General features: G+C 37.7%; 2 protein-coding genes across 7 annotated transcripts in view; one reads left to right on the top strand and one right to left on the bottom strand.

Annotated features, from left to right (window-relative positions):
• The window catches only part of GPR155 (G protein-coupled receptor 155), a 29,173-nt gene extending 10,820 nt beyond the window's left edge, over nucleotides 1-18,353 (top strand). For 3 of the 6 annotated variants that reach the window (XM_042041274.1, XM_042041272.1, XM_042041275.1), the window contains exons 5-16: nucleotides 650-805; nucleotides 1,835-1,918; nucleotides 3,207-3,327; nucleotides 4,306-4,390; nucleotides 4,472-4,562; nucleotides 5,569-5,851; nucleotides 6,484-6,585; nucleotides 8,255-8,388; nucleotides 9,874-9,969; nucleotides 10,798-10,862; nucleotides 11,572-11,709; nucleotides 13,776-15,758. In XM_042041274.1, the coding sequence (XP_041897208.1) occupies nucleotides 650-805; nucleotides 1,835-1,918; nucleotides 3,207-3,327; nucleotides 4,306-4,390; nucleotides 4,472-4,562; nucleotides 5,569-5,851; nucleotides 6,484-6,585; nucleotides 8,255-8,388; nucleotides 9,874-9,969; nucleotides 10,798-10,862; nucleotides 11,572-11,709; nucleotides 13,776-13,998 (1,578 nt within the window). In that variant the 3' untranslated portion in view covers nucleotides 13,999-15,758. Of the gene's footprint in view, nucleotides 1-649; nucleotides 806-1,834; nucleotides 1,919-3,206; nucleotides 3,328-4,305; nucleotides 4,391-4,471; nucleotides 4,563-5,568; nucleotides 5,852-6,483; nucleotides 6,586-8,254; nucleotides 8,389-9,873; nucleotides 9,970-10,797; nucleotides 10,863-11,571; nucleotides 11,710-13,722; nucleotides 15,759-17,008 lie in introns of those variants that run through there. The other 3 variants (XM_042041273.1, XM_042041276.1, XM_042041278.1) reach the window with 3 other exon arrangements.
• Nucleotides 18,354-18,495: 142 nt separating this feature from the next.
• Nucleotides 18,496-25,785, bottom strand: SCRN3 (secernin 3). The gene is made up of 7 exons (XM_042041280.1): nucleotides 25,547-25,785; nucleotides 25,230-25,411; nucleotides 24,254-24,453; nucleotides 23,372-23,584; nucleotides 20,677-20,839; nucleotides 20,146-20,326; nucleotides 18,496-19,390 (listed from the first exon to the last, which is right to left on the bottom strand). The coding sequence occupies exons 1-7, from the start codon at nucleotides 25,712-25,714 to the stop codon at nucleotides 19,235-19,237; spliced, it is 1,263 nt and encodes a 420-aa protein (XP_041897214.1). The 5' UTR covers nucleotides 25,715-25,785; the 3' UTR covers nucleotides 18,496-19,234.
• Nucleotides 25,786-25,806: the final 21 nt, after the last annotated feature.

Raw genomic sequence — 25,806 nt, 5'->3', positions numbered from 1 at the left:
TTTTCTATTTGGGAGTTGTTTCATTTTTTGTTTTTTTTTTTTTTTTTAAGAAAAAGGGATACTAAAAGTTAATCTTGCATGTAGAATTTTATGGCCTACAAACACAGGAAATCTCTTTAAAGCAGAGTCTCTAGTATGAGTAGCAATTCACACTTCCATCACTGTGTAAATTCTAGAAAGTACAAAGACAGTGAGAAGCCAAACTAGAAATCACCGGTAAATATATATGGTTTATTCTAATGAATTGGTTCATATTAATATTTGCATAGCTACATGTTTTTTTAGTTATTTATGGTGTGAGTATTTATATCCAAAAGCAAATTGTGACAGTGTAAATTCACCCCTAGACTGTAGTCATTAGTATATTTGGCATCCATGATAAAGCTCTGTAGAAATCAGCAGTAGGGAACTCTCTACTCCTGCTATTTCAGAAGCTTGTTAAACTTTTCAGCTTAGCTGTATGTATAAGCCAGATATTTTCTGGCTCAAATTCTAAATAATTCGTTATAGAAACAACTCATTATTTGTTAAAGGTCTAGGTATGTTTAATTCAAAGGTGCAGTTTTGCCCATGGTTGTACTCCTGAAAGCAGATTATTATTAACTTGAGATGTGATTAACTGTTGTTGTTTCTGTTTGACTCTTTGCAGATTACCTCAGGCATGGTGATAAGCACGTTTGTGTCTGCCCCCATTATGTATGTTTCTGCATGGCTGCTGACCATCCCATCCATGGACCCCAACCCCCTGGCATCTGCACTCCAAAACGTCAGCTTTGACATCAGCATCGTCAGCCTCATTTCTCTGGTAGGTGCTGCCCAGGTGAGACACAAAGGCACTGTTGGTCAGGGCAGCCTGAGTGCGTAAGCAGTAAATTGAGTCACAGCAAGACTTGTATTTCCTCATCATATCCTCTTGCAGAAGGATGAGGAAGGAGTTAAAAATCTTGATTTAGCAGTGGGTCTGCTGCAAATCTGCACTGTAGAGAAAGATGAGTGACTGAATTTAGTACAGAGCTTGAGAGGTTTTTTGTTGGGTTTGTTTTCCTTTTTTAATAACATGGTGTGAGGGAATTAAAGTACTAGCTTACACCACAGAGACTAGTTGCATCAAGCCAAGTGAGGTGCTTGGATATCACAGTAATGAAGGCTGTGTACAAACTTCAGCTCCAGAAATGTCAGTGCATATTTATTTAATGAAGTCTTAATGACCATTAATGAAATAGTTTAACCTGAAAAATTTATGTTTATCAAATTCCTTTACTAGAAATTCAGTTGATAATCCAGAAGTCCAATGTGAATTTTGTTTTGGTTTTATAGAAAGTACAGATAGTATGATTATTTTATTTGCTTTTTTAAAATAAAAACATCCATGTTGGAAGGAATTGGAATTTTCTGAAGTTGTCTCACTGAAGTCCTCTTGTCTTGAAACTGTGCCTGAAGGGAAGCCAGAAGTGAATGCTATCTCTTGCTGTCAGATCATTTTGGGAGATTCAGGGGAGGTGGTTGTGGATTTTAAATTCTAAATTGCCAAGCTACTCTGTGGTCATTTGTGTCCTGAGGAACAAACAAGCTTCTGCATACTCCAGGCGAGTTCTTGGTCTTTCCTGGTAATACTTCACCATCATGAGAAGACAAAGATGCATTGCTTTTTCTGACTACAGCTGCTGAGGCAAAGGGGCTGGCAGCATACTGTAGCAGTATGGAGCTGCCTACAGTAGTCATGTTGCTAAGATCTGTTGTATATTTAATTTCACTGTTGTCTGCCTGAATATTTATCTTGTTCTTTTGGGGTTTGTTTCAGTCTTAAATTAATTTTTCTTCTTGTGTGTTACAGACCTGGTCTCTTACTATTGTTCTTCTGAGTAAGAAATACAAACAGCTTCCTCATATGATTACAGCAAATCTACTTGTTGCTCAGGTCAGTAGTAAGGAGAATGCTGTTGTGTGAGTTTTAGGGTTTAAGTATTTTTTAACATTTTTGGAAGTTTGGTTTCTACAGTGAGATCTTTATAGCCAACTGTGGAGGTCAGGTGAATCTAATGTGTGACTTATCTAAATAATTTCTGTGCCTCAAAATACACCCTTGAAGAAAATGATAGTTAATGTGAGCACCGTGATGCCTAAACAGAACTATAAACAATCAGAATGGAGAGTGGCTTCTGGAATGTTTTCTTAATTATTGCCCAATACTTTTGAGTGTGGTTCTGTTTCAATTTATACCCATATGAAGGAGCAATACCAGGAGCAGCAGCCTGTGTTTGACTCTGTAGTGACTCAATTCAAGGAGCTAAATAGAAAAATAATCCCTGTACTGGTTTATGCCCCTGAAGCTCTTGCTGAGGGATCAGCAGGTGCAAGTGCTGGTGCAAGGAGGGTGTGTGGGAATGCATGGCTGGTAGCTAGGGAAGGCCAAGGCCGAATATCTCTGGATTAATTTTAATTGTTATTTAATCTGAGAGAGAACTACAGAGTACATGCTCCTTATTCCCTTGAAGTCAGCTGCACAACTGGAACAGCCTGTGCTTGTAACGCATCTGTGTGGTAGTGCTTTCTGAAGCGTTCTGTAGTTTTTTTTTCAATACCTCTCTATATATAGTAAACTCTCTGAGCTCTGATCCTGGAGTCACATTTGAAAAATGTCATATATGAGGTGCTTCTGTTCTGTAACAACGAAGCTAGCTTTCATCTTCAAAAAAAAATGAACTATTGTGTTACTGTTTCCATGATACTTCAGCCTATCTTTTCAGATTCCTCTGGTGCTAAAATTACCACATATGCAGTATCACTGGGTGACAACTGGTATAATTCTTGGCTGAAATAATACCTGTTGACCTCAGTTTCATGTGCAAATCATTTCAGATAAATGGTTTGTACTTACCAAAACCATCACCATTTACTTACTACAAGGTATATAAAGTTGGGGGGTTACCTGATTTGCCTTATTCCTAGTGTATATGAGCTATATACTCCCTGTCAAAAAACCCCTCCAGAAAATAAGGTACAGTAGTCAAGTGACACAACTGTAATACTGAATTTACTGTGGCAGTGCTTTACTGCTGAATGAAGTATCCAATGCATAAAATCACCCTCCAATGTATCTGGGGGTGGAGTTTTGAAACTTACTGCAGGTATATAGCACCGTGTTCAGTTTTTCTTGTCATCCTAGTTTCCCAATTTAAATGATGGCATCTTACTTTTCTTTCCAGTTTATTGCTTGCATTGGAATGGTGGCATGGAATTTCACTGTTAAAGAGAAAGACATCACCATACAGATCCTCGTATTTATATTCCTCTACAGCTCACTTTATAGCACCTACCTATGGACAGGTATGATTTTTCTAGGCAGAGCCCGGGTACTGTAATAAAAGATTAATGTACTGAAATAATGTTATTATATTCTTCGAAGTACTTGTTCCTTTTACTCGTTTGTAGTTCTGCAAATGGGGATACCTGTCGGTTGTGCCAAGCTGCAGTGCTGGCAGCACAGGGTTTAGTGCCTAACAAAACCAATGTGTGTGTATGATTAATGCAGGATTTGAAATAGAAAGAATTGAAAGATGCATCAAGAAGCTGGGAGAACCTTATATATATGATTTAAAGAAAAAAAAGAGACTTTGGGCATTCAAGATATTTTTGTCCAGAATCTATGAGTTTAATTTCTGTGCTGTTCTTCTGGAGCGAGTTGTATTTGTTTACTGAAATACATAGCTCCTGATTGGTAGGGCCTAACATAAATACTAGCTTTCCTTCAGTGTGAGAATATTGCTGAGTTGCTGAGGTGTGAGTAGGATAGGCAGTTCCAGAAGATACTCCCAGAAAGAGTTATATACATAAAAATATGCCAAACTTTTTTGTTAAATTTATCATTGACTTTACAAAGGACTAGGCAGTTTTTAAAGAAATGTTATAACTGAATACAACACTATTTGTTGCTTACTAAAGAGTGTTGGGATAGAAAACTGCTGTTAATACCTAAAGAAATCAGTTACTTGTATCTTAAATATTTTTATGACATCTTTTTACTCTTGTGAACCTTTCTTAGCATTTAGAAGTGAATATTTAATATAAAACTTCCTGGAATTTTTCAATGTTTCACTATTAACATGATTTTTTAGGCAATGGGTGTTTCTAATTTACTTTCTCAGAATACAACTAGACAAATGATTTTGGACTATTTAAAGGTCTGAGAAGAATATCTTAAGCTATTGAGCAGGTCACATCATAGAGTTTCTAGGCTCTGTACTTACCAGTTCCCTTTTTAATAATAAACAAGGTATTTCTTTTCGTTTTGTTTGGCTTTTTTAGGTTTTCTATCTTTCTCTTTGTTTCTGTTGAAGAAGAGAGAAACAGTAAAGATTCCCATTGGGTTTATCATCATAGCTGGATGGGGGTAAGTTAATTCAAATGCTTCCCTGCTGAATTAGTGTGAGCGTGCTAAATATGTTACATACTTCCTATTTTGTTCTTTCAGAGTGCCAACAGTTCTGGTAGGAATCTTACTAATTGTTGGTGAACGTAACAACACTAGCATTGACTCTGCCTTTTTCTATGGAAAACATCAGGTATGAGCATATTCTGTCCTCATCGCTTCAGACTTCTGCCATGCTACATGTGCAAGTGGCTTTCAGTCAAAGTACAGGCTACTGTAATAAAAGTATCATTGTAGAATGCTCATAGATTGATGCAAAAATGTATTTCTGTAATGAACCATTAGGAGCATTTGTTTGGAGAAGGACCTTCATGTTTAGGCAGCTATGACAAAGAGGGAGTAGGCTTCTCGAAGAAAAAACTTAGGAGTGGTGATGAATTGCAGAGCCCTTTTCCTGATGATTAATTTGTATTTTAGCATGATAGTTATCTAAAATTGTTATTATCCAATAGCTAATTATTGGCTTTTGGCCTGTAATAGATAGGATATCTATCACCTGTGTAGCAGTAACTGCTTGCACTATGGTAGACTTCTCTGCACAGTCATGGGTTGAAAGACCCTGAACTACTGTTTTTACCAGTAAATAGTTCCTCTTATCAGAGGATATAATGTGTGCTAGCACAGGTATCTGTCATGTTTTCTCCCTCTCTTTCTTATGGACAGAGAATGCATGAGTCACTCGGGATTGTTCACGTGGCACTTTCACCAAGTACTAAATGGCCTCAGAGTGGAATCTGGGTAGCAGTGGCAGATGATTAGAAGTAATCAACAGGGCACTCCCCATTGGCTAAAGCATGTAAATTAGAGCACATTCCCCTTTGTAATTTAAAGGTACCTGAGCAGAACTTAACCCAGAACACTAGTGATCCTGAGAGGAAAGGGAATGACAATGAGGGGATGTTTTTGGATTGCATGGGAAATAGGGGTCCACACAAACAAACAAACAAAAAAGCTGAGTTGCTCAGGCAAGGAAAATTAGTCTCTTTCAGTGCCACGAGGTGCAAGAGCAGTAAATATAGAAAACATAGTCTTGTTCAGATGCATTTGTAAGTGTATTTAGAAAAGTACAGAAGTTAGAAAGACAGACATATGCAACTATTTTCCTGTATTTAAGTGCATTTTCTTTGCTTTCTTAACAGATAATTACCACAGCAGTGATACTGTTCATCAGTATATTGATGTCAGGTGTCTCACTTATGTGCATGAACAGAAGTAGGCAAGGGTCAAGCTATGGGGTGTTGAACCCGTACTCACCACGTAGCTCAGTGGAGGAGGCTGAAGTGGAACGGAGTGAGCAGAATCCCATTTCAGCCGCTATGACTCAGTCTTCTCCGGAATCTTCTGCGCAGTCTTCTCCAGAATCTTCTGCGCAGTCTTCTCCAGGATCTTCTGCACAGATATCTGCAGAAAGAGGTAGAGAAAGTAGATTTTTATAAAGAATAATTGGCTTAGGGTGCTGTAAACTAATATTCCAAATGTAATTCTGACCTGGGAAGGACAGTTGACAGCTTTAGGTGTTAGACTAAGAGAGAAGAAAATCTAGATATAACTGCCCAAGTATTTAGGTTTATGTTTCTAAGAAAAGTTTGATTGTTACCTTTGTAAGAGTTGTGGGAGTGGACAAGAAGAAAAGCCTGTGGATGATTTTATGTAAGTAGAGGCATCTTGATAAGGATGTGATAAATGCAGCCCACTAGGCATCTTAGATTGTTTACCCACTAAACCATCTCTCTGAGAATGAATTAAAAGCACTCAATGTGTTTCTAATCCTTCTTTTTTTGTATGTAGCCTTTTTGATCACTTCCCATCTTTTTTCCTATAATAAAAGTACTTATGTTGCATCCATGGTGGTAGTGTTACATTAAACACTCCTATGTATAAGTATTGTAACCCGTTTACCCTCTCAGCAAATTGGAAAAATTAGGTCTGTCTTCTCCTTTTGGGTTATTTTTGGGCATAATAGTTAAAGCTGCATAGAATGTATTGTTACACTTGGAAAATAAATTATAGTAGTGAAGAAAGCTAACTATTCTATTACTGTATATACTTCATAGGTTGCTGTTCTTGTCAAACAACAAACGGTGAATTATCCTGTGGTAAAGACAGCAAAGCAGAGTCAAATGCTGTTGAAAGCAAGGTTCCTCCAATTGAGACAGGTAAAGCAGTAATATCTCTTTGTTTTAATACTACAGGTTCTTCTTTAACATCTGTGTGTTGTTCTCACAAAGAAACAGTTGGAGCTATTGTTCTCGCAGCTCTACCTGGTTAACTGACATTTTGTATCAAGTTCAATTATTAGGCAATATTATAGGTGTTTGTTCTCTTCTGCTGATAATTGTTTGTAACCTTTCAGTGCTCAAGATGGACAGTTGTTTTGGATGTCACTTTTTTACCACAAAGCTACTTTGATGTCTTCTGAGCATTCGGACTTTACTTCTCTGTCGTTGTCTTGTTTGGATGCTAGGAAGTTAAATGTATAACCCTGCTTTGCATCAAGCTTTTAACATAAACTACGTTTTTACAGTCTCATACTCGTATCTTTTAAAAAAGCCTTTGTTTTAATCAGGTACAGGTTTTGAACACTAAATGAGATCTAGAGGAGCAAGTGCTTACTGCAAATTAGATTAAATGTCCGTGCTGCTGTGTACTATTTATGTCTAGAGAAGAGAGATGGAGAAAATCGACTAAGAGGGCCTTAGGAGTCACTTAAATAGGAAAAAATAGATCAAACTGACTGTTCAGCACCTGTCGGAAAACTGCCTGCCCAGTTCATTCTTGCTGAGTATCACTGTCAGTAATCAAAGCTAGCTGCCAGTACAGCCTTCCTCTTTTTCCTATTTTTTTATTGTTTTCATGCATTCTTAACAAGAAGTTCATATCCTTATGCTTTTTTTGCATGCAACATAATTTTCAATAAATCTAAATATTTACACTGAAGCATACTTCAGTTGTGTCTCCTCTCACAAAATACTTGCTTTCTGCCTATTGCCAACTGTTTTATCTATTAAGTAATTCAGACAAGCACCATAAGAATGTCTTCAAGAATAGAGGAAGGCAGATTTAATTTTCTTATCTTAAAAGATAAGGTAGAAAATACCTTATGGTTGAGTGGAAATTATTTTGACCTCCTGAGTGAACACTTCAAAACTATAAATCAGTAAAAGCGAATTGTAGTGCATACGCTTGTGTAACTTTGGCTGCAATAATTACTAATTCCTCTACTATCTCATTGAACTGCTGCGAGTTATCTAGTGCAAATTCTTGGTATGGCCTTGCCAGGAAGTTTTTCACTGCCATCTAGAGGAAGATAGTCAGAATTTCTTAGACCTTTATAGCTGGAAGACAAGCATCTATTATGATGGTGTTCTGATATACTGTGTTAAAAATAGTCATAGACCTGAAAGAAATATGATTGTCTGATGTAGAGCTCAACAACACTAAGATGTGGAGCAAAAACATTGGAGCTGACAGTATATTTGATTTTTTTCAGAAATAAATATAAAATTTAAGAATTGCCCAGAGAATTTTTTTTCATTATTTCTAGTAGTGTTTTCTAAATGTTAACAATGCGTTCAGTTTGAATTAAATCTTTGAAGGAAAATCTCTGTTGCAAAAACTTTTTTTGTTTTAGGAGCACATGTAAACTGTCTCATTTGAGAATAGATTTCTGAACAGGTTATTGTCAAAGCCAATATTAAATTTTGTGCATGTCACTCCAGTAGAGATACTTAGAAGGTAATTTGGCTCAGCAAGCTGCATTAGCAAATTTGATCATGGAGTTCTCAAGATAGAAGCCTAATGAAGAATTTCTGATTTGTTTTTCAGTGGATCAGTGTGTGAGTCACTGCAGTGCTCAAACATGTGTATTGGCTCAGGAAGAACAGCTTCTACAGACTGGAGACAAACAGCTGGCCAGACATGTGCTGCTGTGCTTACTTCTTATTGTTGGCCTATTTGCTGTAAATATTTTTTCTCCCCATGTTAACTCATTGAGGTAGAATGATTTTTAGGAAAGCAATGTAGACAATCCAGTAAGAATCTTCCAATTGCCTAAAGAACAATTAACTAAATAAAATAGAGGCTATATTTTGGTTCCTCGCTGGAAGAGGGATGTCATAAAATTAATTTTTCTGTGCCACATCATAAAAGCAAGTTAAGATTGATGATTGTGAGCAAAACATACCAGAGAACCCTAAAGGCGGGGAAAAAGTGAAGTTATATCATTATATCATTCATCACTACTGCCCCTCTTCCCAGTTTTCTCAACAGTTGGTCTTTTTCCCTAGACAATTATCAATTAAAAATATGAACTGAATTCTACTTCGGAAGGAGACTACAAAAATTGTTCCATCTGATGAGGCTTATGTTGGAACTTGGATTTCTCTGAGGTGTTAAGAATAATCTAAGATTATTTTAAATGGGAAAATGCAATTTTGTTGGTTCTAGTGGTGTTTGGAGCAACATAGCTCAGTTAGTGTTGGCACTTGTCATTACTGACTCCAAGGTGTGTTGGCGGTTGCTCCTGTGTACAAGTGTGAAATACCAGAATGTAATGCATTGGGGATATAATTTTAATTTTTAACTGTGACAAAGGTGAGAAACCACTCTCTCTGAATGTGTAATGCTCAAAGTTGAGTTTCTTGTGGATGACAGTTGGGGGAAGTATTTTTATTTGAAATGGAAAATACTGTGGCACAAATACGTAATACTACAAAGTAGGTCAGTGCAGCACATCAATTGGGTTAATAGCTACTGCTGTTGCTTTTCAGGTTCTCTTAAATTACAAGATGAAATGTTTCCCTCTCTCAAATTTTCTATATCAAATATTCCATGCTAGTATATTTTCTTACTTCTTTTATATTTAAGGAGTAGCCTATATTTTAACTGTATCTGAATGATTACATAGACTCTATGAAACAAGATCAGTTACTTTAAAGACTTAGCCTTTACACCCAAATGGGTTAACTTTGGAGGTTTCCTCCTTCTGTCAGGCATCTCAAATAGCTGAAGTGGTATGTGCTTCAGCTTAACATAATCCTAACTCTGCAGGAAGTATGTAGAAAGCACTGGTCTCAGCTAAGCAGCCTGAAGACAAACACTGCAAATCTGTCTGGGCTAATATTGTCTGTGTTGTGTTGGAAAGCTAAGTATGCTTAAGGCAAGTTCCTTACATAAACATGTAAAGAGGCAGGACCTCTTACACTGCTGTTTTGCATTATTATGCTTAAAACAACCAAGCATCCCCCTCCCACCAAGGTATTAAGCCTAACTAAAATTGTTTTAAGGTGTTTATTCCCTCTTACTTGTCTTTATCTGAATCATTCCTTAAATGGAGACCATGAAAATTGTGCAAGAATTATTAGCATGTGAAGAGAAGAAAGCTTTTGATTTTTAACAGTCAGGTTATGTTTGTGGGTTTTGTTGTTTTTCTATTTTCTTTACAGAATCTCTCCAGCTGTTTGTGGTGGCTGTTCAACCAAGAGCCTGGAAGGCTGTATGTGGAACTGCAGTTCTTCTGTGCTGTGTTTAATTTTGGTCAGGTACTTACCGATGTTTGTTCTGAAAATGATTTTGTTGGTGGGTATTGCAGTAGATAATGCACATCTTCTATGACCATGAACACTTTCAAAGGTGCAGATGACAACTGAATGCCAAATGTTCGTGGAAACTGAGTAGGAATTTAGCCTTATTTGTACCAAGGCTTCACTGGGGAGTTACACCAGTTGCAAGACAGCTTTCTGTCTAAGGTTTAAATGCCTATCTCTGGTTTCAGTGACAGCACTACAGCGAAGAGCTGAAGATGGATGCTGGTTCTGGCTGCACGTGGCCTATTTCAGTGCACCTGACACACGGCAGCTTTGTTACCCACAAAGGTGAAAGCCAGGCAGTGTTAATACACATACTACAGGAACAGTTTACAGCTCCATGGGCACATGTGCCTACAAGATGCACTGCATTATCAACTAATGATAGTAGTTTTACATAAAAGCTACACAGAAAAATGAATTAAGTAGAGAGCATTCTAGCACTCAAATTACACTAAGTGTATTCTTTCCTTGACATTAACAAGGATTTCATACCTGGCTGTGTAAGGTTGTCAGTTATCCCAAAGTGTCAAGTGGCATGTCACAGCATTAGTTTTACTGAACTATTTCAGTAAAGATGATGGATTGTTAGGTATTGATATGTCTTTTTAAGGTCCAAATGAAAAATCAAAACAGAAACAAAATGCATTTTGAATGATACTTAAAGAAGAGGGGTACTTTCCATGTATATGTGAAATGTATTTGACACTGAGTTTTTAACTTGTGTTCTATAGAAACCAAAGTTTTTCTTAATGTTGCTTTTTCTATATTTTTTTTCTCCAGGGCTTCATTTGCTTTGGTATTTTTGGCTTAGATAAGCATTTAATCATTCTACCATTCAAGCGAAGGTAAAGAGAATCTTTACACTTACACCTATGAACTTAATTATTACTGATAATCATTTTTGAAGGGTGTTGAGTTTTCAGTGCTATAGCATTCCATTTCCTATTTGGTTAATCTTTCAAATTTCTTTTCTCTCCCACTTGTGGAGAGGTAATTGCAGTTCACTGTGTGCGAGGTCTTTCTACTGTCCTCATGACACTTTCAAAGACAAAAATCCTGCAGGCTCCCGAGAGGTGAAATTTTTGCCAAATGATGGATCTTCAGAAATAATTTCAGCTGATATATTAAACTTAGATATGGATGCTGAATCAGAATGTATCATCACTGTTTTAAAGCCTTGTGTTCATAACCTCATGCAAGTGCTTTGTGTGGACAGGCACTTCCACAGTGGAGGAGTGAGTTGTGCAAACTGCCTTTACCTTCGAGCTAACTGGCTGCCATGTGAATCCAGCAGCTAGAGCTGGCTCCCAGCTACTCTCTGACTTTCTTTCTGCCCAAGCCTAGAATAACACCTCTGTGTTCAAAAACCATAGAGATACATTAGGAAGATTATACGTGAAGTATAATTGGGGACAATTATTGGGCACAAAAAGAGGTTGTGATAAGCTTCCTGGGAGTTCCATTCTATTTTTTGCATTTTCCAAAAAAAATGCCCCTACTTGATTTGCTGTCTTTAATTTTTCTTTTTTTTTTCCTTTTTTTGTTTTTTTCTAGACTTGAGTTTTTCTGGGGTGGAAGAGAAGCAGCAGGGCATACAGATGCCTCTGTACCTGAGGAAATCAGGATGACCTGTCAACAGTTTGTTCGTTATCATAGAGATCACTGTGTCAAAAGTATTGTCAGAGGCAGAAGGTAAGGTTCTTCCCTGCGCATACAAGCTGTTACAAAGCACATAGCTCACCTTTTGAAAATAATGAAATGCAGTTAATTTTGTGGGTGATTCCTGTTGTGGCATATTTATTCAAACCTTAAGATACAGATTAAAAATGTAACACTTAACAGAGAAATGTTTCTAGCCTTACACTGAAATGTTGAGATGCAATATCGTAATATCCCACCTAGGTGTTAAATAAATTATAAAAAGTTTTGTATCATTAAGGGATTTCCCCAGGTTTTGCATTTAACTGTAGTTTGGAGGATAAAATCTTTCTAAAAAAATGTGTATGATAATACCTGTAATAATGCATTGAGACCCTCCCTTTGTTTTGTTTGTAAAGTAAGATGCTGTCTGTATTTGTAAGTAAATGTTTACTAATATGTAGCTCTTATAGGAGGTAAAACTGCTGCAACTGATTTTAGTGTGTACTCAGAGGCCACTCAGTGTGTGAGATTATAGCGGGTCTAGGGCTTCAACAGCTTTTGACTTTATATAATTTCTTTTGCTCATACCTCTAAGGAGGCCTAAGCCTCAATTTATGAGGTCAGTAAAGATTTCAGGGGCAAATTATGATACCTAAATCGAGGATTGTGCTTTCAGATATGTGTAGGTGGATGAGAAGAGAAATGCAGACAGAAGCAGCAGGAACACAAGAAATATTCTGCCTTTATTTAAATATGTGAAATGGAGACATGAAGAATTGTTCTGACAGGGCAGTTACACTATTCTTGACATGTAAGCTTTTAAGTAGGACTAGTTTGGCAGGGTGGGGTGGTCTTTTAATGGTCAGGTAGTCCAAACCCACATTGCAAAACTGTTCTAGGCAGCATCATGATTTTGTTCAGTCTTTTCAGAAGCCAGTAATGTTCCATAAGACAGATGTATCAGAAAATGTCTGTTGTGAAATAGAACAGGTTTTACAGCTGTGTTTCCCATGCCTCTGCTGTTGTTGTGGTTTCTTGGGCTTAGGGTTCTTAATTTAGTTGGATTTCATGGTTTTTATGAATCACATGAACACCCAAGAATACATGAAAATATGACATTTGTTGCTTTATTGTTGTAATATTACGTTTGTGCAGAACTTGGTTCATGTCTTATTTCTCCCTGTGAATTAAAACAATGCATTTATATTCTCATTTTAAATATTCATCTAACTTGATCCTATCCTCTTTGATTTGAATGTGCTGTAACTGAGACCTTGTAACCATGGATTTTAATTTATTTTCATTTTTGCATCTGCTAATAGATTTTAACACTTGCTCTGTGTTACTGCTGTTTTTAACTTCAAAAAAAAAATAGGGAAAAAATTTGGCTTATGCTGTCTTTTAGCTCTTAGTCACCTTTAGAAACCCTGTGCTTGGGTTCCACAGAGTAGGTTTTAGATAACCAGAAACATTCATTGCTGCAGGTAAATTTTTGCATGGTATGTCTATTGAAACTAGGTAGATGATGGCATCATTGCCTCATAAATGCTTAAAAAAGATAATCTTGTTGTAAAGGTTTTGTTTATTCTTAGTACTGCCCATGTGGTAAATATTTAACAGGATATGCAAGTTATAAATGGGGTTTGTTTACAATATGTGTAAGCAGTTAGTGTCTGTTTAAAAGTGTTCAGAAATTATAAGAAGAATTAAAATTCAAACGGAATCCCTGTTTCTGGGGACAGGTTCGTCTCAGATCAGATATTTTGTTGCAGAAAGGGTCATGGTAAGAAGTACATGGGAAGTAAGTATCCGAGAAATAAGAGTTACATTGTGTGAGGTTTTAGGAAAAATGCTACGGATGTCCAGTGAATTTTTTTTGCACAAGCCTAGAACAACTTTGTATGTACATATTGCTTCTCACTGAAATGTCTGTAGGAAAAGGTAGTGAACATTGGCATGTCCCTAATATACAAAATTTGCAAATTCTCTTCTAACATGCTCTTAACTATCACGATGTCTTTCCTTGTTTCCTGCTGTTTTTCCTTGCCTTTCCCCATCGTGCAGTGATGGTACCAGATTTACAGAACATGTGGGTGAATCATTCCTTTGACATACAGGTGTGGTGCAAAGATCTCCACTGGCATCTTCTTTGGCTGTGACCTGGTGAACTGGCTCATGCAAGTTGGCCTTGCCTCTGACCGAGGAGAAGCTGTGGTGTATGGGGACAGGCTGCTGAAAGGAGGCATCATCCAGCACATAACGAATGAATTTGAATTTCGGGATGAATACTTGTATTACCGTTTTATTCCGAAGAAATCAGTTGCAGTTGAGAGCCATTGACCTGAGCATGCAGGCAAAGGACAGGTAGGGGTGAGTGGGACCACCTCATCTGCCTTCACTACTGAAATTGGAAGTATTTCTTTCTCAGAGAACTGCGTTAGTTTCCCTTGTAAAATTAAGAGATGTGGTTCTACTTGTGTCTATTCTGAAGAAGATAGTAGCAAGTTATATTTAGTCAGCATTCCAACCAGAATGCAACTAAACAAAACCAGATGCTCTGGATTTAGAGCATTTTTTTCCATTTTGAGCAAAACAAATAGTAAAATGATACGTGTCACTGTTGTATTTTAGAGGCATTATAACTGCAGCTTTAATGACTGATACCACAATTAAGAAAAAAAACCCCATGAAAGGTATCTTTCGTGGTGCTGGATGTTCTCCATATTTTAGTGTGATGAAGTATTGATGCCTGTTGACAGTCAGGCTTCCCCCTGACTTCACAGAAGTAGGATTTCTTCTATCATACCTCAGTTTTTACTACTCTTCTCTTGTCTAACACCAGGAACTTTTTTTAGCTGCTTACATCTCAGATCAGGTGGGTTTTTTTCTCCCTTAAAGATAAAATACTCCACTTATAAAGATAGAATTGTTGTGACAGGGGATTAAAGCTGAGCAAATATTGAGTGGAATAAGTAACAGTTTTGTACAAACCTACCAAATCTTAAAACCATAAAAATATCCAGCAATTTCCCAAAATAGGAAATTATATAATGGAATACACAATTTGTTCTGAAAGTTTGCCTTATGGAGGTAGTAACAGCTTTATCAAGAGCAGATTTTTACGTTCTGAAATTAGCCTTTACAGTTTAATTCAGAAGTGCCAGCCTCAAGTAAAGATTTTATGGAAGCCTTGGACACATGTGCAAGTCAAGACAAAATTCTTAAATCATAAAACTTTAAAAATTAAATTAATGACTTTTAAATCTATTATATAAAGAAACCTAAATGAACATCCAGATTAGGGTTTAGAGTAGCTAAAGATCCTAGGTTTTAGTTTTTGCCTAATTTAGATTGCCTAACACAGGTTTCTAATAAACCTCAGGTATCCTCCTGCAAGTTACTTTAGTGTCATTCAGATTCCTGTGCACTGAAGGCAGAATCTGAGGGCCTGTGTTTTCTACAATATTTTAAAAAGGTTAAAGACAAAGTATTGTATCTGATAGCCATTATTCTGCCCTTTTAAAACTGCAAGAACAGCATTTATATGTCTATATAAAAATTTGATGTTGTGAGGGAAAGGAATCCAGGTATTAAAAATTATTTGCTCAAGCATATGAATAACTCTTCTCATCCATTTTTAAAAAAGTCTTCCCCTTCTATTTTTCCTTTTTTTTAGTACCCAGATTTTTATTACAGCTACTTTTGCATCTACCTTGTATTAAGAATTAAATTTATTTTAGCAGCATAAGCTACTGTTCAAGAAGCAGTTGTTCTATGGTTGCTATAATTCCCTGTAAGACTTACATTGAAAAAATAATTCCTTTTACTGTCAGTCTGATTGCAGTGTGCACAGAAACATAACATCCTGCTGCTGTACAACCTGGTATATTTTAATGTTTTCCATCAACAAAATAAGTGATGTTTGTGTCAGTCTGTGGCCACAAAGGAAAACAATAGTGTGTTTCCATTATGAATGTTGAAGACAGCTGCATCAAATATTTTGAAATAATTAGATATGTATGACTTAAGAGCAGAAACTGCAAGTATGTCTGGCTTCTAAATACTGCAACTTGTCAATAAATCTGTTCCTTGATTTCAGAGTTCTGAGCTGTGATGTGGTGTGTGAGAGGGTTATGTGTGCGTGTCAAGGTTTATGACAAATGTATTTTTCTGAGAGATTTGTGAACATGGCTCTTGGGTTTCAGTCCTAGTATTTCTTAAATCTACCCTTGATGCTTTATAAGTAAGCAGAGCACTTGTTAATGGTGTCCACCCAAAGATACATCCCTACTAGAAGCAGTTTCACATTATCATCTACTTACCAAATACAATTGTTTTTTTTTTTTTAATTCTTCAAACATTCAATAATTTGATCTTAGGGTAGTCTTACAGTTTGATTTATAGTCATTGTTCTTGCACTCTTGTCTTTCTCATTTTCATCATAAAAGTCCCGCTTCCCTTTTTATAATGGCTCTGCTGTCCCCTAGATTTGAACACAACATATCTGTTTTAAGTAAGAAATTGCTCAAAATTTCTGCTTAGAAAAGGCTGTTACAAATCTAATACCAAGAACACCTTTAATTATCCACCAACACCAAATTCTGTTAGATTTACTGCTACAACATTGTGATGTTGATATCATACCCATTATGATGAATCTGTGATGGTTACTAAATAGACTAAAGAAACTAGAAATTAAATATATGGATGTAATACTTTGTTTCTAAATCACTGGGTACTTCTGGAAGCCAAGAATAGACTTTGAATTGCTTTAGAAAGTTAAGTATCCCTTTTATCTGGTAAATATTTGCTTCCACCAAGGAGCACTAGCAAGTTTTGAATAGTTGACAAGCTCATGTTCTGTCAATAGCTGATACCCTGTTGTGTGAATTTCTGGTAGTTAGAAACAGTTTTGGTTTAAAGAAGTGGTCAGTGGTGCAATGATTTCCTTTATTTTGAAAGTGGATTAGTTTGGGATAAATCTCAACTTGGAAGCTAAGTTCCATGAAAACACCTATTGAACAAGTCTGGAGGAATGTGCAGTGAAAAATTGGATCCTTTTTCTAGGACTAATCTCAAAATAATTGTCATAATGAACAGGGATGGATATAACACTTCATTTTCTAGTAAGAAATTTTAGTACTTTATTTCAACAATCATCCTTCATAAAACTCTAGACCTTTTAAAGTCAGCTGTAAGATGCATTCCTAGGTGAAAACCCATGCAAAGATTGCCCTCTAGGGGACATTATGGTTGTTTGGGTTTTTTTTTAATATATGGTTGTGGGAGGGAGGATTATTTATTTCTGATCCCATCTTTATTTTCTGTTTTTACATTGCATGTCTTCTAGGAGGATGAAATCCCAAGGAAAAAGGTACTGAAATATCGTGTACTCTGTTGGCCATCACTTGAACTGTCTCCACACATTACATTGTTTTTACTTTGTATCCTGTAGACCAGTAAGGAAAAAGCAACACATAAGTAAGGGGCACGGTTGGACTGTATCTGCCTACATTACAACTGGATCAATGTGCTTAATTGTAGTTAACACCCCAGAATTAAGTGGCCAAGAAGTTCACTTAAAGGCCTGCTCCAACATCACTGTTGTTCTTCCTGTATAACTTCAATCTTTGCACTGTAGCATAAAACTGTTTTGCTTGGTTTGCTGTGCTGCCTGAAAACTTGATTCATACTTTAGTTTCCAGCAGAGTTTCACCTGGCATTTACTGATGCTTTGAAGCTATGAAAGAATCAGTGTAGAACGGCCCGTGATCAAAAATAGGAAAAGATACATAGTTGTTAGATCCGGACATCCCATAAGGAAAACAACAAAGATAAATACAGCAAATTTTTATTAAATCTACCTTCCAGTGAACAAACGGGACTATTGAACTTCTGTATTGCACCACTGTGCTATTGAACTTCTAAGCAATTTTATTGTCAACAGAGGTACAAAATGTTCAGTCAACTCAAACACTTGGTCTTACCTCCCACTCAGTCTTGCTTGCTACTGCCACGTGGTATGCATTAGGTCATTAGAACTAGAAAGTTCACAAGCCTTTCCTAACTCAGTAGTTTTTTGCTGTGGATCTGAACACAGCATCGCAAATTAATTTCTACTTTTATTGTAGGATCAGAAAGAATAAATTCTGCCAACTTCATTATTAATTCTGCAAACTTTATTGACTATCTATTCTTTATATTTAACTTTTTTTTTTACCAGTGGGGTATTGAACAGTTTACAGAATGAGAAAACTGCATGTGAAAAATCATCAAAGAATGATCCTTCTGTGGTTTGCTGTGTCTGTGGGGATGCAGTGTCATGTCCCACATTGCTGCTGCAGCTCTGATGCACAATTCATATTACATGTTTTTTTCTGATGGTTTGCAGAAGTGCTGCATTTTGGGTGCTGTATTTGTTTTTCCTTACAGTCATGCTTGTTATTCTGACTTATTGCTCATGTGGTAAAATCAGAATCTTCTTTGTTGTTTGTTTAGTTTGTCCCTTGCAACAGATAATAAAAGTGGTGTCATATATTAATCATTACTTTTAAACAGGATCAGGAAGGAAGAGTTCATGGCAGAGCAAAAAGCTTGATTAAATTAAGTCCATAGTCTATTAACTTTGGCAAAACAAGTCATGGTTTAAAAGGCTTTATATGAAGTGAAAAAAATTAAAAGTACTTTTAAGTGTCCTGCTGAGTACATGTATATACTTGTGTACCCCAGCCTCTTCTTTCTAGTTGCCCAATTTTAAAAGATAACTATTCAGGAAACATTTTAGAACTCCCCCATGATGTTATAAAGTGCACTGCAGAATTAATTTGACAATAATCATCTTGTACATAAATAAGTTTATTTTTCACTATCAGGGTGGAGAAAATAGGGAAATGAAATCTGTGGGTAACTTACAGGATGCTTGCATTGTTGAATTCCATGTAATAAGATTTCACAATCACTAACAGCAAAATTACAAGTATGATTTGTTTTTAATATACCTTGAACTCTTACCCTCGTTTAACACTGAAGGAGTAGAAGGTTCATATATGAAATGTATCTTAGAATAGTTTTACCAAACAATTGAGTATCAATCTTACTTGATTTGTTTATCACTTTCCTTTTTCTTCAGTGTTCATCATAGCTTCTACATTTTAGAAAGTCTTCAGCATGGCCATTTTAATTCAGGTAGTCTGAAATTCTGCTACAATTCTCTTGACTACAAAAGCTACACGTGTTTGTGGGAGAACTGAGTTCTCCAAATCTGTGTTAGCATTCTTCATTCAGAGATGGAGTTTTTTCTCCAATCTAGTCAAGCTATTGCATTCTAATTGCATCTGTTTGTTGGCAGAGTTTATCTCTGCTGACAGCTTTGTGCCATGTACAAAGCCCCTGCCTGGCTCTTAGGAGTCTTTTCAGCATTGCTTCTTCAAATAAAAGCCATTTGCCCTGAATATGAATCCGCATCTTTAAAACTGTCCATGCTATGTGGTATACTGAAAACAGGATGTTAATCTGTATAGCCTATTCATTAGAAACCCAATTATAATCCAAATTTTACCACATTAAAAAAATATTCTTAGCTATATATTTTGAGTTCTTCTTCTACGCACTGTGAAAAAAGATTAACCACTTGGTTAACATCAAGACATCCATTTTGCAGGATTGATTCCATTTGATTTATCTTCTGTTTCTCCAACTCCTGTATCTCTTTGAGCATTTCTTTACCTTTCTCCTGTGAAAAGAAACATTTATTTCACTAAAAACTCTACAGAGTACATAGTGATCACCCTAACAAATTATTATTTTAATCTTTTAAGAGTTTCTAGGGTACACATTTATGTTGGTAGAAGTCAGTATCATGACAGGTTTTCTTAGGTATCTTTCCTAATCTCTAGCAGTCACTTCATCTCCGTCTGATGGATTGAAGAAAAATTAAAGCTGCTTTAGATATTAGTTACCAAAACTTAAATGGGCTATGACTTATTTTTGAGAACATGTATCTGTAAATAGGAGAGATGTTACTGCTAAAAGTAAGCAGCTACCTTCCTGCTTCACATTTGTGTTCAGCTTTGTCATCCTGTTTCCTTTCCTGTCTGTACCAAGCAATGATCAATGGCAAGCTCTCCTTTCCACCTGAGACCAGGGGCCTGAATAGTTGTAAGAACTCCTAGCAGGAGTTGTGCCTGTGGCTGCTCAAGCATTCCCCCATTATCTGACTGGTGTGGGAGTCTGCAGGGGGCTGCTTTGCAAGGTGAGCAGCACAGATCCTCACCTGGGGCTTGGCCTGCCAGTCCAGCACAGTGCTGGTTGCAATTTTCAGTGTTAGAAACACGTGTCTGCCAGATGCCAATGCACTGGGCTTCTGGGCCACTGCACTGCTCTTTGCAATCCATCAAAGGGCATTAAATGGTATCACATTAACAAAATGTGAGCAAGGACCTTATATAAACCACCTGCTTGCATTGAAATCTAATTTAATCAACGTACCTTGATAGTTTCCATAACTACAGCAGCACTTTCATGTTTTTTATAGAGCTCATGTCTTCGGTCTGGCTTACTCTGAAAACGTGGTTTCTTCTTAACTGGATCATCATGACCAAATGTAGGGGATGTAGTTTTTAATAACTGAGTAATACCAGGCACAAAAATGAAAGGCTTGAATACAGACCTGGAAAGAGAAAATAGCACAGAGATCCTTCACTGACACGGTTTTGTTAAAATTGTTGAGTCAGTAAACTGCTGTATTTTTTCCCATTCTTCTACTTGCTTCTTTTAAGAAAGAAGTATTAAAAAAACCATCTAACTGATGTATTGTCACAGCAGTGTTTCATTAAGTAGGTTGGTAGATACCATTAATGTACATAATGTACATTATGTTCCTCCTACGTTCTGACTGTGCTTTTTCAGGGGGGAAAAAACCCCAACCCTAAGCAAAAAGGAATATAATTAGACAGATTGCAACACTTTTTCATTTAGATATTTACAATTTTTTATCCAAATTACTTGCTGCTACATCACCTGGCAGGATCTGGAGTTCCAGTAAAGAAGTGAATACAGGGCAGATTAGGCTGCTGAGGCAGTACAGAGACCATGCTGCCAGTTGTCATAAATCCACCTTCCATGTTAATGCCACTCTCTTTGTCACGAAGAATTTCCATCATTATTTCAGAAGTGATAGAGCCTATTCAAGATACAATACAATTATTTAGCCACAGAGCTACTTGTAATATCAGCTGAATGACATGTTCCCTACAAGTGGCTGCTTTTTCCTTTAATAGGCAATGCCAGTTTTAGTTTGTCTGTGTTGGCAGGAGAAAAAAAATCATCCTAATGGCATACCTTAATATGTAATATACTTGTATTGCTTTCCCCAAGGTATATATTTCAAAGAAAAGTGACTTAAAAAAGGGAGAGTAGAAAGACAAATGGTATTTCCCAGAAAGGTAAATTACATAGGGCAAGCAAATGGTCATTCACAAAGTAACTTTTCAGATGAAAATTATAGCTTGGATTAAATGCTGAACTTTGAGCACCCTGTGGAAGTTAAGATAAATCATTATAATACTGAATGGTATTTGAACAGAGTTAATACCCCTCTGTTGCTTTGAAATTATAAAAATAGTAACAGCTATGCATGGATTTTGTGTGAACCTTTGCAAATGAAACACCAGGACTGTCACTTGTTTCGGGGGGGGGGGGGGGGAGGGGGGCTGGTGGGTGGTTTGATTTTTTTTTTTAATATTAATCCTCTTCAAGGATACAGTAGAGTGGCATTACATTCTCTGCTCAGCAACTACAGTAATATATCCATTTGTAGAGAAGTCTTAATCAGCAACCTGTGTGAGGTATAATGCCAAGTGTCTATGAAAATAACTCCTTCTGCTCAGGAGGAACAAAACCCTTTCCACATATGCCTGTTCAGGTGATACCACTGTTGCTGTGTAGTGTATGTTGAAGCTCAGATACTGGCATGGTATCACCAAAGCACCCAATATTCTAACAGGCAGCACTTGCAGAATGGTTTTATTTTCACATGTGGTGTACCAGCAAAGGATATGCTTATGGCAGAAAAACATTACTTCACTCACTCTTTTTATTTTTTATTTGAAGGTGTCATCTACCATTTTAATATTTTAATGTTTCCTTAGTGAGTTATAACTGTGTAAAAATTATTTTTTTTAAAGTGCCTTGCTGTTTCCTCTTGAAATAATTACTCTGCTGCTAAGTCAGATGTCTCCAATATTACTTTTTCATACATGACCCAGGTTGCCTGTAGACAGGCATGCAGCACTACATTTCAGCAAGAAAACACTCTTAAGTATTCCTACGTTTGGCTGGGAAGGTTGGAGAATTAAAGAAATTGGCACTAGATGAATCAAAGAAATTAAAAGCAGCAATGGTCAATTTGTCAGCTACAACTTGGCAACCTGTTGGAAGAAGGTACTGCATATTTTCCACTAGACTTTATTACTTTGTATGCCTGAAATACATTCCCTATTTTTTGAAATATAAATAATACGTCTCTAGGAATGGCCCTCACATAGTAGGCAGCCTGGAAAAACCCCACAACTGTAATGCCACTGAGTGAAGAAGCAGGGAAGATGGATGAAAAAAACAGTGATTTTACTGATGGTGTAAACCAAATAGCTTTTACTTAGGGCACGTATTTAAAATAAATCTAAGCAAAGTGAACCATATGAGGCTGATAACATGAACACCTAGTGGGATTTTTAAAGTGGCTCAGGTAAAATGCCTGAAAATGGGGATTTAGAATGAAAACACAGATACAATCTCAGCATTGTTATAATACAAGTAAATACAGGTATTATGAAAATGCTTTCAATTTTCAGAACCTGCAATTCCCAAAATGAATGCAGGATTTACATGATCTAGAGCAAGATAGCAAAAGTAATTCACTCTGATGCATTAAGTAAATGCTAAACCTGGTCTAGCAGAGTTCAGCCAAATAAATAAAAGAAACAAAGGGGTGCAATGTAATCTTGGTTCAGATTCATTACTTCAAATGAGCACGTGAATACAGCTACAGCAAAAACCTGCTAGATGGATGCAGTTAGAAGAGAAGTAATAGGTTCTTTCTCTAGAAGTCTGAAAAGTAAGTGTATGAGTTAGTGACTACTTAGAGTACAGAAAATTATTTTGTTCTACTCTTATGTGTTTTAGTAGACTACACAAGTTTAGAGTAGCCATTACAGTGAAACTACAAAGATTTAAAAATCAATGTCAAAAATAAATGCAAGATATGTATCTGAATGTTGTGCTGTTGTCTTACATAAATGGTACCTGACTGAAGCTGTTCATAAGGTTCTTTGTGGCTGCATACTTCTGGGAATCTGGTTTAGCCTCTAGGTTTTTTCCTTAGCAATACAGTAATATAGTAGCCTATCAAAATGTTTCAGAACAGGTCTTGCAGGGCATTTAGTAGTATGGTCATAATGTGACCTCTCAGTGTTGTTACTGTAGCTCTCTATGTTTTGACCCTTGTTTTAATTTTTCCTCCTCAATAAATTAGCAAAAATGGATAGAAACTTTCAAGTTCAGTGCTTCTCTTTTAGGCAAAAAATTACTCTAGTAAGTTCTGTTTCACCAAGTCATGCGAATGATTGCCTGCATCAGATGTATAATCATTTATGATTTAAATTAATGTAGCTCACTAAATACTTTGCGTATCTTGAAAAAAAATTTAAAAGGATACCTTTGTGTTTGTTCAGAAGTTTATAGCCTTCACAATATCGGCCTCCAGATGTGGTCATTCTGGCAGTGTTGACATAAGAATACGTGGCAGCAAAATCAAATTCCTTTTCCCCATCCCACCAGCCATTGCTTTTGGCATATTCCTTCAATTCTGGGTGTTCTCTGTCAATCTTGGTTGTGATAGAGAGCTGGTTGGAAATATTCCGTACACCTCCTGTTTGTAAGTTGTGGAAAGAATTGTTTTAATACATTGAATGATTTTTCTTGGTCTTTTGTTTACAATTAGCTTAGTAAAGCAAATTAGCCCTGAAGGATTTCCTACAAGATGAGTGAGTCTGGTGGTTTATTTTTGGTTCTCTCTCCCCAACTATATGTATTTTTCTGATTGAATTTTCACTGCCACTCACTTCTGACTCATTTGCTTCTACTGCCAACATTGTATTTCAGGTTCTATCCTGATTTTTCCCACCTTTACATTCTTCCTCTGAGACCTCCAAAGATCTAGCTTGTCCTCCTAAGTCCACTGGAAGAATCAGCCACTTCAGGGCCCAGTACATCAGTCCTGTCCCCAAATGAAATTGTCATGGATGGCTACCATCCTTAAGACCACACGTACTGCTGTCATTCTCATGCTGACTTTCTTGCTGTCCTCTGTTTTCCAAGTGCAGGAGTGGTTATCTGAAAAGGCCCCTGTCACTCAGCTCCTCTGACAAACTGCCAGCTACTCCACACTCATGCCCTAGGAAGCAACTCCTGTTGTTGACAGGCACATGTATGTAGCTCAAGGTTAGTTTGATGCCTTAATGAAATGGTAAATTGAAACTGGAGAACTACAAGTGGTCATTGCACTTGAAATGTTTAGAATGAACAGCATCATCCATACCTTCTACTTTTTCTGCTGCCCAGTATTTTCCTGATGTCTCCAGCACCCACGCTTCCTTTCTGTCGGCTATCAGAAAACTGTTGTGGTATGTAAATGCCATGTGGCTCTCCATACAGTTTCCTCCCTGTCCATATTTTTCCAGCAAATCAACTATGACACAAAGAGCCTTTTCAGCTGTGTCTGCTCTCTCAAGTCCAAGCCTAAAAAAAAGGGGAAAATGTTATTTTTGGAACTATGAACTCCACATAGAACTATTCAGCCTGTATTCAGATTGACCTGGAATGGTATTTCTATGTGTAGCTGCCAGTTGTATGATCTGGTAAGAGGAACACAAGTCAGGTAAAGGGCTTCTTTGAAGTGGGTCCTCTATGTACTTGACATGGGGAAAAACACCAAATGGAAATACAGAAAGGCAGGGAGAGGGATCCTACAAAATGCTTACAAGTCCTGTGCAGGTATTGGACTGGGGCGAAACTTGTACCAAAAGAATGGACTGACTGCTGCAGGTTAATGAGAGTTACCATGGCACCCATAGGGTAGGAACATGAACTTGTTATTTACATGGAAATGGGCAGCTGAGACCAAAACTTAAAAATAAGTTTGTGAAAGATGGGGAAATAGGAAAGGAGTACAGACCCTAGGAAAAGGCCCAAACAGTAGTACCTGAAGTCCACCTGTGCTCTTGAAAATCTTGTTTCAGTTTAGTATAAATATTATAGAAAGAAAAACGTTTGCTAATTTCTTTGACAGATTCTGGTACAGTGCCTGATACTTCTTACGGGCTCCTGGCAGAAACCTAACGCCTGTGCCAAGAAATACTCATTTGAACCAGGGCTAGAACAGGGAAAGAGGTGTCTTCTGAAAGTGAAAGCACATATATCCCCATATAACTCAAACCACGTTTCCACGTAAATTCCAAATCCGGTAGCATTTACCAAAAACGAGGGGAAAAAAAAAAAAAAAAGCCTGTGCAGACCTTACGAGGTCCATGCCGAGGAGAGCTTCCCCATCGCCGATCTCCTCCCTGCCCCACACCGCCTCGTTGCCGATGCACACGCCGTGTTCGTTGGCGCCCATCTCGGCCCCCCAGAGCCAGGAGGGGCGGCTCAGAACCACAGCGTGGGTCCTCTCCACCTGCTCGATGCTGATGTAGGTGCACTGCAAGAGGTCAGAGCACACATCGAGTCACCGTCCCCGATCCGCCGGCCGAATCGCGGGCTAAGCACGCAGATAAGGGCTGACAGCGGTGTTTTCGCCGCCTCCCGCAGGACCGGTCCTGCCCCGCGCCCTCACCTCCAGCGCGGCGCCGGGCGGGTGCGCGGCGGCCGGGAAGTGCACGACCTCTTGCACCTCATCCGCTGGCCGGTCCGAGTTCTTCCCGAACACCACGCGGCCCCCGGGCGCGGCGGGCGGCAGCGCCACGAAGGTGTCGCAGGAGCGGGGCGGCGGCCGGGGAAACATGCTGAAGGCTGAAGGGCGGCGAGCTGCGGGCCCGGCGCGGACAGCGGCAGCACCGGCGCGGGGCGGGGCCCGCGGCGCCCGCGGAAGGCCCG

The sequence above is a fragment of the Corvus kubaryi genome, unplaced genomic scaffold, assembly GCF_017639235.1.
Source record: "Corvus kubaryi isolate FWS band 111438036 unplaced genomic scaffold, C.kubaryi_AGA036_p1.0 37396, whole genome shotgun sequence".
NCBI classification, from domain to species: domain Eukaryota; kingdom Metazoa; phylum Chordata; class Aves; order Passeriformes; family Corvidae; genus Corvus; species Corvus kubaryi.
Note: the sequence above shows the minus strand (reverse complement) of the source record. Positions and strands in the feature narration are given on the sequence as shown.

What these genes read in the sequence shown, in the direction of transcription:
- SCRN3 (XM_042041280.1), bottom strand. Translation starts at nt 25,714, where the DNA reads ATGTTTCCCCGGCCGCCGCCCCGCTCCTGCGACACCTTCGTGGCGCTG. An exon ending in CTCGGCATGGACCTCGTAAG is followed by an intron (nt 24,454 to 25,229) that starts GTCTGCACAGGC and finishes CCTTTTTTTTAG; the next exon opens with GCTTGGACTTGAGAGAGCAG. An exon ending in GGAACTCCAGATCCTGCCAG is followed by an intron (nt 20,327 to 20,676) that starts GTGATGTAGCAG and finishes TTCTCTTTCCAG; the next exon opens with GTCTGTATTCAAGCCTTTCA.